The sequence below is a fragment of the Ischnura elegans genome, chromosome 3 (genome assembly GCF_921293095.1).
Source record: "Ischnura elegans chromosome 3, ioIscEleg1.1, whole genome shotgun sequence".
Classification (NCBI taxonomy): Eukaryota; Metazoa; Arthropoda; class Insecta; order Odonata; family Coenagrionidae; genus Ischnura; species Ischnura elegans.
In genome coordinates, this window is record NC_060248.1 from 118,336,780 (window position 1) to 118,350,256 (window position 13,477).

Below are 13,477 nucleotides of genomic sequence, written 5' to 3' on the forward strand. Positions count from 1 at the left end.
CATATCCAGATCTCAATCTCACAATCAGAACTGTTTTAATTAGTCTTAGTTTAATTTTTAGAAATAGACATATCTTATTTAGGCCTGACCTGTAATCTAGTCCTAGACTAAGTCTTAATTTTGTCTACCTCTAATTCGTGTCAAAATTTCAGCCCAAGTCGTTCTGGTGCAAATCGAACTGAGACATCATCTAGACCAGTCCTGTACAATATATACGATGAGAAATTGCGAGAACGATGGTCGGGATCTGAATGCCGATGTTATTTTCTGAATCTATACAGTTAATGTAAAAAAAGCTTTCTTAGACTTTCTTCCCCTCAGGGGGCCTATGCTCGAGTCCGTTCGAAATATCTCGTATGCGAATACACTCGAACGACTGATCTTGCACTACGAGTGTTCAAGGCGGAATTCGGTATGCCCGAATCATCTTCGAGGAGAGTGGTGCGAGGGAGAAATGATTTGTTTATGGCAACGTGTCAACAGGCTGAGAGGAAGGGGAGATTCTTGTTTCAAGACGTGGCAACGCCGGAAGGGTAACGGTAGGGGCGGTAGGATAGAGCTTCCGGATAGCGTGCAACCAATCATCGCCCACCTTTCTGTGGGAATTCCCGGGAATTCAACAACTGCGTTGCTAATGACACTCAACTAGTACGCCGAATGCATTTACACATTCACCTAGGACATTTTGGAAGTGAACCAGCCATGTCGAAAGTAAATAAGGAGCAGAAGGAAATGCTGCTGGAGTTCATTGAAGGTAATTAACATGCTGTGCCTTACCTAGAAAATAAGTTATCGCATTAATGTTGATATTAATGTTTCCAATTTCGTATTTCAGCGAATAAAGATCTTGCTAAAGGAAAGTTTTCCACTCCACAAGGAGCGAAGGATGCTGTAAGACTGTGGGAGGAAGCAGCGGTAAAGCTGAATGCGTGCAGAGTACGCAAATCATGAAAAGAGTGGCGGAAGGTGAGTGCATGACGTTCTTGTTGTAGATATATGTAGTATAGCGTGATTGTTCTCAAAGTAAAAAAAAACGGCCCGCAGTATAGGATGTGAGATTGTATGACGATCTTTTTAAGTGTGTGACTGATGTAGTTTGGTATCATTAGTTTTTTGCGTGAGTTTTCATACGAGCTGTACTTAATACATTTCGATTAAGGGTGGGCTGATGATTATCTAGGAATTAGGTCCACAGTCACAGTTATAAATTTTTATTTATTTTCAATTATGCTGAATATATAATACCGAACTCGCTTAGCTCGCTGGGGGGGCTCTGCCCCCCCGAAAAAGGCCTCCGGCCTGTTATGCTCACTGTGGGAGGTCTTACACTTTTTGTTTGCTACTTGTTACTTAAGGATTGTTTACTTTTAAGCTGGCTAGCTTAGGTACAAGAAATATTTCCACTTTCACGTAAAATGAGCGCGTGGTACGTAGGCTTCATTATGAATGTAAATATTTATAAAGAGAAACGTTTTTCTGAGGGGCTAAAAAAGTAAAATAAATTTCTACTAGTTTCTTTAACTTATTCAATTCAAATACAAAAAAACGTTGAGACCACGTTCCACTGTAACACCCAATGCATACGTAATATCATAACATAACGACTTTACGAATTACAATGAAAAACACGTTTATTAATTATTTTCAACAAAACTCAACCAAATTCTTGATATACGAATAAGATGTTACAGCTGTTCCCCTTCGTAAACGAATTACGAAGGGACTGAATATCAATATCTAGAAACAAATGCGCCTTAGCATGAATTGGGGCTAGTATGACGAATTTTATCGAAATATTATTTATCGTGATCGCGAATGATTTCATATCAGAAATACCTCTATTTAAAGTTTTAATGAATCGGGATACACAAATATCTCAGCTTTAATATCCCACGCAATGCGCAATAAATCTGGTGAGTAACGGATCACAGCCTTTGGTGTACAAGACATTGTGAATGTCAAGTTTTCGATAATTTTCACAGTTGAATAACTCAAGGAAAAGTGATTTTCGCAAGACAAATAATTATTCATTATTATGCGTATTCACTCCTGCAGCTCACGGATAACATTGTACATTAAAAAGGACATTAGCGGAAAGAAGAACGTAAACAAAAATAAAAAGTTATCACCATCACAAAAAATGAAAATAAAATCATTTATACCTACCTATATTATGTAAGACTTGTTTAAAAGTCTTTCTATCATATTTCTAAATTGGCATTTAGTGCACTTGTTAACTTTGAAATTCATAACCACCACACTTTCGATATAATATACTAAAAACAACAACTAATTTCCTACCTTGTACTTCTCCGCTTTTCATTTGAATGCGCTTTGATTTAAACAGATGTTTATTCCTGCGAAAAGAAGACGCAAAGAAATAGACACTTCAAATATTACTTTCTTGATTTCCTTCCTTATATTTATCAGAGTTTCGTTTTAATTCCTTTATCTTCTTTCCCAGTTTAGCTCCTCTTGTTTGCATAAACAAATATGTTGCTATGATTGTTCGTTTGTATGACTGCCGCGCCGCCATTTGAATTTGGTGGCCATTTTTAAACTAATCCCTTTACTCACTTTTAATTGAATAGACGGATAAATAATTGTAAATTTAGTGTTTTCATAATTTTTCCTGGGGTTTCAGACAATTTTAGAGGGGGTCTTTATTAGACTTTTTGCCGTATCTCGTCTCGTTCACCCCAAACATTTGTATAGGTGAGTGAGTGGTCGTAAGTGGTCTTTAAATACCTCTATTTAAAGTTTTAATGAATCGGGATACACAAATATCTCAGCTTTAATATCCCACGCAATGCGCAATAAAAATAATTATTCATTATTATGCGTATTCACTCCTGCAGCTCACGAATAACATTGTACAATGTACAGTGGCGGAAAAAATTAACGCAAAGCTTGTTGGCGTTGAGAGCGGCCAGTTCAGGAACTACTTGTCCTCCAAAATTTTGCCTTCGTAATGCTCTCATACAACCGGGAGTTTTAAAAGCAATATATCCCTTATACCGGGAAAATAATCATACCCGTCGCATTATGACAAGGCGCAAAAGATCCAGCTACGAATTCTTCGCCATATTCTCCGAAGTATGCTTCGCCCTCGACTCACCTACCATGGAATCTGCTCTCGTCGGGACATCGTGGACACAGCCGACATATTGAGCATTGAGACTGCCTTAGAACCCAATTGTTCCGGTGGTGTAGTGGGTAAAGTATCATGCTTCGAATCAGAGGTTCCACGGATCAAGTCCCAGTGACGGATGACTTGATGCTGCACACACACACTGTAAAGTGAATTTTCTGATCTTAAAACTTCGCAATACCTATCAATAGGTCCATAGGATGCTGCGTAGCTATTGAATTCTCACGCGCTTATTTATTTCTTGAAATTTAACCACCATATTGCATAGCAGGTTGGGCAGTTGACTGTGAAGTGAATTTTGACCACCATTTCCGCGTCGTCCAACCCAGCTTCAAAGCCCCTAACATTAGCTGTATGTGCAATGTGTCACGGCCTACGCTTCTCCCCTTCAAGGGAAAACTCCTATAGAGTTCCTCAAAGCAGAAGGAAAGCACTTTTTGAGCCACCTCCGAGAAATTAGTTGTTTGTTTTCAGTTCAGTATGTCAATACTTTGCTCAATATTCTACGCCCAATAATAGATTCTCGAGGATTATATTGAAACAACTTGTAACATACTGCAATTGAAAAGAAATGCGAAGCCGAATTGATTTAGGTAACGGAATATGTTATGGCCATTTTAAGGTTTGATAATTTCTTTCATGTAGTTATCCGAAGAAATTGATTAATTTGGTCAGTAAACGATTTCTTTCATAGTGAAATAAGAGGAGTAAATAGAGTTTTTTGAACTTCATAATGTCTTTAAAATTTGATTTTTTATCACAAATATGATCCATATGAACGCATATTTGATTAATAACATCAATTAAAAATTAGATCTTCATAAAAAAAAGAAGTATTTGAACTAATCGTTAAATGTTTTTCAATCTTATAAACTGACATAAAATGAGAATTAGAAAAGTATCATAATTTTCACTTATTGAAAAGTTATTTAGGAAACTGGAAAGATTACCGAAATTTGAATGGGTGGAAAGGAACTTTATGGAATTCGACTCTATTTTTGAGTTAATAGGAGGGAGTGTATTTTATCTAGAATTTGTTTCCGTAGTAATCGAATTATTATTAATATTTCCTTGCTACAAGTTGATACATCTCATGGACTGATATATTTTTCCTTGTGAATTTCTCGTTCAGGCATAATCAATCAATTCATTCTCGGATTTATTTCTTCTAATTCTAGTGAATATTTCCTTTGTTCAAATCCGACCTTTGATGCTAGCTTTCTTTATCAATTCCTGCATAATTCTCCTCTTCTCTGAAACACACATGCTGTACCTTGCAGTCATTACCTGTTTACTCCGTTTTTGTGTCCGAATCGATTTCCGCAAAATATTTAATGTCCACGATTAAACTCATTTACTTTTCTGTTGCTACGTAGCCTGCTTCAGAAGTCCATCTTTGATACCCATTTCAATTATGCAACTATCATGGGAGTAAATCCTTCGTAAGATAGTGAAAAGAAAATGTCTGCTGCATGTGAGGTAAATTTTTTGTAAGCATTACGTGGCTTACTGGAAATATATTTTTTGCTAAGACAATGGAAAAATTGGACCACACACTATAATTCACGGGATGGTAAAAAAAAATTCTATCGCTCCTCTTCAATGAAAAGAGAGTACTGGAATTTCGGCCATAAAATGAATATGTCGCAATGAATGGTAATTCATGTAATTACAAGAATAAAATTTCTTCATTGATGGGGAAAGGTCATGAGAAATCATTTTTATTTTTTTTAAGTTAGTTTGTATATTAACATAAATGTCTTACAACCGCATTTCTGACGCGAAATTACCTCGAGTAATTGATTGTGAGATTTAATGTATTCCTTAACCTATGTTGAGTGGTAAAAGTAATCAAAAGCTTGAAGTAGGGATTAAATAAATAGCGGAAAACGCGAAGAGTCCAATATTTCTATGACTTCGAAATAACATTAGTTCCATAATAATGATGAAATATTTTTTAAATGTATGTGTAATGCTAATTTTGCTGGAAAATTTAAGGGTAAGTCTAACCTCTGCTAACTTAACCATTTGCTCAATGTTTCTGATGAAATACATACATAGACGCCCAAAATTACACGATTGAGAACTACTGAGTTTGGGCGGCTTGATGTTCTGCCTTCGCTCAGCTCTGCAGAACTTCCGAGGAATTTTCCCTTGAAATGTGGGAGGCGTAGTAGGCCGTGACACATTGCACATACAGCTAATGTTAGGGGCCTTGAAGCTGGGTTGGACGACGCGGAAATGGTAGTCAAAATTCACTTCACAGTCAACTGCCCAAATGGCTATGCAATATGGTGGTTAAATTTCAAGAAATAAATAAGCGCGTGAGAATTCAATAGCTACGCAGCATCCTATGGACCTATTGATAGGTATTGCGAAGTTTTAAGATCAGAAAATTCACTTTACAGTGTGTGTGTGCAGCATCAAGTCATCCGTCACTGGGACTTGATCCGTGGAACCTCTGATTCGAAGCATGATACTTTACCCACTACACCACCGGAACAATTAGGTTCTAAGGCAGTCTCAATGCTCAATATGTCGGCTGTGTCCACGATGTCCTGACGAGAGCAGATACCATGGTAGGTGAGTCGAGGGCGAAGCATACTTCGGAGAATATGGCGAAGAATTCGTAGTTGGATCTTTTGCGCTTTGTCATAATGCGACGGGTATGATTGTTTTCCCGGTATAAGGGATATATTGCTTTTAAAACTCCCGGTTGTATGAGAGCATTACGAGGGCAAAATTTTGGAAGACAAGTAGTTCCCGAACTGGCCGCTCTCAGACGCCAACGAGCTTTGCGTTAATTTTTTCCGCCACTGTACATTAAAAAGGACATTAACGGAAAGAAGAACGTAAACAAAAATAAAAAGTTATCACCATCACAAAAAATGAAAATAAAATCATTTATACCTACCTATATTATGTAAGACTTGTTTAAAAGTCTTTCTATCATATTTCTAAATTGGCATTTAGTGCACTTGTTAACTTTGAAATTCATAACCACCACATTTTCGATGTAATATACCAAAAACAACAACTAATGTCCTACCTTATACTTCTCCGCTTTTCATTTGAATGCGCTTTGATTTAAACAGATGTTTGTTCCTGCGAAAAGAAGACGCAAAGAAATAGACACTTCAAATATTACTTTCTTGATTTCCTTCCTTATATTTATCAGAGTTTCGTTTTAATTCCTTTATCTTCTTTCCCAGTTTAGCTCCTCTTGTTTGCATAAACAAATATGTTGCTACGATTGTTCGTTTGTATGACTGCCGCGCCGCCATTGGAATTTGGTGGCCATTTTTTGAACTAATCCCTATACTCACTTTTAATTGAATAGACGGATTATAGATTAAAGTAGTGGAGGGACGTGTGTGCATGCGATTGTTGACATTTTCAGTTTCGATGCGATTATTGCCGACGTCGAAAGCAAAACAAATTGTTTGGTTCAATCACAAATAAACGGAAAACCTTAAGAAGGCCGATCGTGGTATCTATTATGTGTTGCCATAAGTAGCATAGTTATTTCCCGAAGCAAAACTTAGATAAAACTGGGAATCAGTGCTAATGCTCAATGAGTGAAGCGTGAGTTTAATGAGCAGATGACTTCAAAGTAATTACAACTACTTCAAACTGTATGATGATGGATTTGGAAGCTGCTTTTCTTGTTTTCAGCAATAACGTTTACATGAAAGCACTTGAACTTGATGGTAAATGTTCAACTGTATTTAGTTTCTTACATGTAAGTCAACAGCAAAATTTGGAAGACCCCTTAAAATTATTCTTATTTAAATTCCTCTTGGTGTAATCATCCTTCATCAATTGTGTGACTTGAAATATTGCATATAAATAAGTATACAATTTAATTTATCATTAAAATCCATGAATAATTCATTAACTTACCTCCCTTAAATGTGACTTTTGGTCGAAATACCTCATATATTATTTGTGATGATTGAATTTACCTTTGTGTACCCACTCAAAATATCTGTGAGAAATACCAGTAGCAAGTAATATTCACATTATAAGAAACTTTCTGTGATCTATGAATGGGAATTGAGTTATTTGACCATTTATATTACATGTCATCCACAATAGAGCTTTCATTGGTAATTCTCAGTCTATAACAAGCAATTTTAGCGTTTTTAGGTTGTGAGCTATCTGCATGCATGGTTATACTGTGATATATGTGGGATGGAAATCTTTTGATGATTTTCATGATATTACTCAGAACTAAAATTCAGCCACGTTTCAATGGGGGTTAAGAATCCAATGGGGGCTTAATATTGAAGTGGTTCGTTAATTTAATAATGTAGTATGTGTTAAGTCAACTGAGTTTCCATGTTCATTGCAGTCTTTTTTAAAGCGCTTAATGGCAGATTAATACTGGTTACCTCAGTGAGCACACTTCAATGCTCCATTGTAATAGTGGGACGAATGTTAACATGTATCCTTGCTCCTTTAATCATTTCCAAGGGTCAAATAACATTTAGTTTTGTGATGGAAATAGAATTACAGCCATAGTACTATTCAGAGAATGTCTATGCTTGCTATTTCATATTGAAAGCATATTTACATTTTACAAATCTTATTTTTCAGTGTTGGCATGATTTAAAGACGGCCACAAAGGGAAAAGTTGCAGCTCTTGCCTTAGAGGGCAAGAGAACTGGAGGTGGCCCTCCTGCTGAGGAAGAGCTGCAAATTTTTCATAAAAGAGTGTATGCCCTCATAGGAAGTAATGCTGTCTTGGGGCACCAAAACACTTGCGAGAGTAGAGTGATGGTTTTGGTAAGGAACGTTGAGACTGCTGTCATGCTATACCATTAAATAATTCCTGTTGAATGGTAATTTTGTATTTCTAAAATATTCCTGCCTTTTTTGTATCAACTTTATTTCCTTTCATAGGGGGAAGAAATAGGAGACTCAATTTACTTACCTCAACATAACCCATCCTCTGCTTCAACATCGACCATCCACATGTACACAACTCCCACTACCCCAACTTCACCATCCACCACTATCTCAGCTGCCCCTAATATTTCAATTCCTTGCCCCTCTGAAAGAGACCCTGACTCCATTGTCCCTGAACCAACACCCAATTTACCCACACCCACCGCACTCCGAACCATCACTCTACCGACAGTGGCGAGTGGAGGAGCCAAGGATTCACCACAGAGGAAGAGGAGACAAGAGAGTGAGTTTATCAGCTAAAATTTTTCATCTCCTTGTAATTAGATCATGACACCCAAAAATACTCTTCATGACTCATTTATACAAGGGTATTCAAGTTCATTTGTCGTTAAAAATGGCTTACTTAATGTAGTGTCCATTGAACCTCAATTCATAGGAATGAATTTTGATCATAATTATCATACATCAATGCATAGTTTGCCTAAATGCCTTATGCTTGAGTGAATTCTTCTCAGTCTGACACTTAAGTTAGAATTGTCAACTTCATCATTGAGATGGCTTGGTCTGCCATCGTTATCAAGGATAAGATATATTCCATTACAAGTTGTTATAATGATGATGTTAAATACTGTCAAGACTTAACTCTAACAAGATTCATCCACTCTATTAATCAGTGAAACACATCACGATTGATTTAATTAGCACCATGCCTTTTTTGTTAATGATGAAATCTAAGAAAGTAATTGCTATTTGTTTACAACCTAGATTCAACAACGCAAGCAGTTAAAAAGATGGCAGCAGAGCAGTTGATCGAGGTGGAGAGGGAGAAGATGGTGCTGGAGGAGAGAAGGATGTTGGCAGTAGAGAGGGGAATTGCATTAGAAGAAGAAAAAGTAGCTATCAAAAGGAGGAAGATGGAGTTGGAGGAGGAAAGGGAACAGTTGGAGAAGAGGAAGGTGGAAGGCATGGAAAGGCTTGGAGGGAGATTAATTAAAGTAGCTGAGGAGATACTATCTCAATTGAAAAATAAATAATTTCAAAAAATTTAATTTATTTTACTTAATTCCCATTTACCAGGTAGTAAAAGGACAAGTATGGTTAATTATTAGTAAAAAATTGCCTAATTATGCGCTCACGCAACATTCTCCCTACTGGACGCATATTTTGGGCCCTATTTTGCAAAATATTCTGGTGGTCATCTCCCTCTTCACCTTGTAACACTTCTGCTTCTTGAGGTGGAGGAACATCTCGTGCCAGGCACATATTGTGTAGGACACAGCACGAGTTTATTATGCTGCTGGCCTTTTCTGGCATGTAGTGAAGGACTCTGTGCTTTAGGAGACATCGCCACCTTGCCTTCAGTAGTCCATTGCACTGCTCCACAATGCTTCTAGCTCTACATAGACTGCGGTTGTACCTGTCTTCTGGCGAGTTTAATTCTACATTGCCAGGCACTGGGGTCAGAAGGCATGTCTCCAGGGGGTACCCACTGTCTCCTATAAAAAAATTACATTCATGTTGAATATTAGTGCCTAAAACTATGAACTACTATTGTAATCATTTCATTACTGAATTGACTGAATATAATGATATTCCTATTAGGCTGTTGTTTGAACTCGATGAACAAAAATTTTTATTCTTCAAACTTGATAAACAGAATCCTTTGCAGGTGAAGTGTGAACAGGAATTCAACCTGATATGGTATCTAAGAATATTTTGTGTGTGGTGTACAACTAGGTATCAAAAGAAAAGGCATAGAGTAACTAAGAAAGAAAAACGAATATGACTGGGTAAAGTGAGGGTGGATATAAGTTGAGTGATCCTAAAACTTGTCTGGGACAGGTAGGAAAGTTATTGTTTGTGAGAAATTAAAAGGGAAACAAGTGGTGACACAATGCACCAGCCACTTGACAATCTAGATGTTGATGAAGGAAAGAAAAAGAAATAGGAAAATCACCAGAAAAGGAAGTGAGGGAAATATTAGTAATGCTAAAGAATAAGTGATCAAATGGGAAAATGAGAAAAATGGTGTGGAAAAGGAGAGAAAAGGTATTTCCAAAAGTCTTGAGTGGGAAAATAATCATATGTTGTAGTTTCATGAGAGTCAAGAAGCTTTATTGGCATTAGTTGCTGATGAATGTTGTGCGAAAATCAATTTTGGAGACACATACCATAGATTAGACAAGTAAGATTGGTAATATGCCATACAAAATGTAAAAGATGGTGAGAAATTGCTAGATATTAAGTAGGTGCACATGAAGGACTTCAAACTTTGGGAACCCTATCTGTGGAATTGAGATATGCAGTAGATGGATTTGAAATGACAATTTTTTTATGGATGATTCGATGAAGGTTTTTTGAAACTACCACAAAGATTAAAGATAAAAGAATGATATGTTGCAATCTGCAAAGCAATAAACCTTTCCATGGGCTCAAAAATTCACAAGGCACTGGTATAAACGTTTTAGTGAAACCATCACTGGGGAGAGCTCTCAAAGAAATAGTGAAATCCAGCTAAATGTGAGAGTTATTCGGATATGAGAATATTATAACCTATTCTTCAAGAAAGATACAGTTTTTTTAATAACTAAATTCTTTCAGAGTTTTCATTAATGTAACTTCTGATGGCTATTTCAGGTTAATCAGGGGCAGCTAACTGACACTTTACCTACCTATAAGCCAGGCATTAGTGTTGAGTTCCCTCTGCATTGCCATCAACCCCTGCCTTAAATTAGAATTAGTGTATATGTAGCTGTCATGGGTCGCCCCTGGATATCTGGCATTGACATTCATTATTTTCATTGATGAATCACAAACCTATAAGGAGGAAAACAGTTCCCATGTAGTTAATGTGCTTATAAACAATAGATCACATTCATGAAGAAAGGGTACCTTACCAGTTGGACATTGATTGAATGGAACCGTTTATGATTGAAGTATTGCCTCTCCATATATTGTGGATGGTTCACTGGGGGGGCAATAATCGCCACATGGGTGCAATCAATGGCCCCTATACACCCAGGAAACCCATACTTGGCAAAAAATCTGGAAATGAAATGCAATTATTAAAACCCACACTAATGAATCTGGAAAAAGTAATCAATGACTTTATTAGGAAAACAAAAGATAACTAGGTAAGGAATATCCTACTGAAATATTCTACTGACTCTCAGTCGGTCGCTCGCAGTCGAGACGGACGGTCGTGTCTACCGCTCTCCTCAGGCATAGAGTGTATAATAGGGCGGATGGCAAAAATCGATTTTTTTCAAATCCATCTGGCCCAATGAAAAAAAGTTGTGGGACCGATCAAAAATAAGGCCTGAAAAATTTGAGACCTGTACGTGAACCCCTGACCCTCGCTCAAATGCAATTTAGGGGGGGAGGGTCAAAATTCGAAAAATATAATATTTTATGGTCATTTCCTAAAGAATTTGCCGAGTTACTGCCCTTTCGGGCAAAAATTTCGTGCATTTTGACGTATCTGCCACCGTTTAGCCACAAAATGCCTAATTTGAGTCCGCGTCCGCGAAGAAAATATTCCACGCCCACGCAGCGTCGCGGATACCAGAGCCGCAGGCCGATCCCTTCCCCTCCACGCTCGCTTCTCCCCCTCCCACGCCTCTTAAACAGCTGAATTCATCCCGCGCATGCTGCTAGGAGGTCGTTTATCTTTGATAATATAAATCAGAAGATGGTAGAAGGTAAAAAACGATGCGTAGTGAGACGACTTGTCCCTTATTTGGCGCCTCGTCGGCGTAAAAACAAATCGATGTTACCAACTTTTAGAGAAGTGATGAAATATTTTTAGATCTGCGCACGCAGGAAAGGAGACTACGGTCTCTGAAGACGCCTCACGAGTGGCTATGAAGGTTTGGGAACTATGGTGACGCGCTTCTCTTCCATTATGAATGTGACTAAATGGATTTAGCGGTACCACAGGAAGTACTAAAACTTACGGAAAATCGTAATAGGCCAAAAGTAGGGTTTTATTGAAGTATAAGACTCAAAAAATTTTAAAGGAACATTTTAAATTATGCGATATTTTTGCGTGTAAGTGCATGGAGGAGCATAAGGTTCCCCCAATGAAGAAGTATTTTGAGAGACAAGCTGACGAAAAGAAAGATGATGGCTGCTGGATTGAACCCTGAAGAAACTCGACAGCTGAGGAAAAAAGGGAATCGTTGGAGAGCGTTGAGTCATCATCGTCAATTCTTGTACGGGAAAATAGTATCAAAAATTTTCTTCATCAATTTATCCGAAGAAAATTAAACTGGCGAGAAATTAGCCGATTTGTATCTCTACTTTCCTCATAAAATAAACATTAAGGACTACAAACTCAAATTGGAACTTCTTCGGGGAAAATGCGTCTGCCAACTGTGATAGAGGTATATGCAAGAACCAAGCAACAGCAATGATCGTTCCCGCAACTTTAGCTGACGCAAAAGTCATAACTTCGTAAGATACATTCAAGCTAGTGTACCAGAATTACTTACGTAGACAGAAAAAGATGCTAAGTACTGTGAATAAGAAAAGAGAGGTGTCATCAAAGGGCCTTATTTTATTGGAATGAAAGACTATACTCTTGTCTGATGAAAAAAGGGAACAGGACTTATCAATACAAGTTTAGAGGGGAATGTGTGGTGTTAGTTGAAGAAACAGGGTCCCAATTTTGGAGATTTGCCTCCCCCGCAAAAGTTATAAAATCTGCGATTATCGATTCCTTTCCGAGTGAAAAGTAGATACACAAAATTAAAAAGGATTTGATTATGGTGGTACCAAGCGAATATCGCCAAAAAAGGAGGCATCATCTCTTTGCTATAAGCATACTTCCGACATTCCTTGCAGTGTGGGTAGACTCTTCTCGGGATTCCCACCGGGTTAATTTTTCCATAATGGCCAACATTTCAAGCTCCGACTGGATGCTCATCCTAAGGGATAAATTTTGTTGAACCCCGAAAAGAGTTTACCCACATCATTCGCCGGGAAAGCATCAAATCGTATTTCATCCCTTACAGTGGTCTATTTGCTAATTGCACTATGTTGACTTGGATTTGCGACATAAACGTTGGGAGGGTAATCTAGGGACCCAATTTGCGTTTCTGCAAGGATGCGTTTGGCGATCAATCCGAGATTTTTTTAATTGCTGGATTTTAATATCGACGTAAAGTACTACCCGCTGATGATATATTGGAGAGAGACTCCGGTTCCTTCGGCTATATCTGAGCTTAGCGCTGTGGAATTTAAAAATCTATTGATGAAAGTTCTAATTTGAATTTCAATATTCCTTTTATTATACATACGGACGAGAGATTCGCGAAAAAAATTACCAAAACTTTGTTGACAGCAGCAAAAGACGAGGAATGACACTAACATAAGAAATACAGACTGAAAGCAGGTTATTGAGTAATTCTTTCG

At 37.6% G+C, this 13,477-nt stretch overlaps 1 protein-coding gene across 1 annotated transcript; it reads left to right on the plus strand.

Annotated features, from left to right (window-relative positions):
* The first annotated feature begins 5,808 nt into the window (after positions 1–5,808).
* LOC124155258 lies at positions 5,809–9,096 on the plus strand. Its single transcript, XM_046528976.1, has 4 exons — positions 5,809–5,817; positions 7,751–7,939; positions 8,057–8,345; positions 8,828–9,096. The coding sequence occupies exons 1-4, from the start codon at positions 5,809–5,811 to the stop codon at positions 9,094–9,096; spliced, it is 756 nt and encodes a 251-aa protein (XP_046384932.1).
* Positions 9,097–13,477: the final 4,381 nt, after the last annotated feature.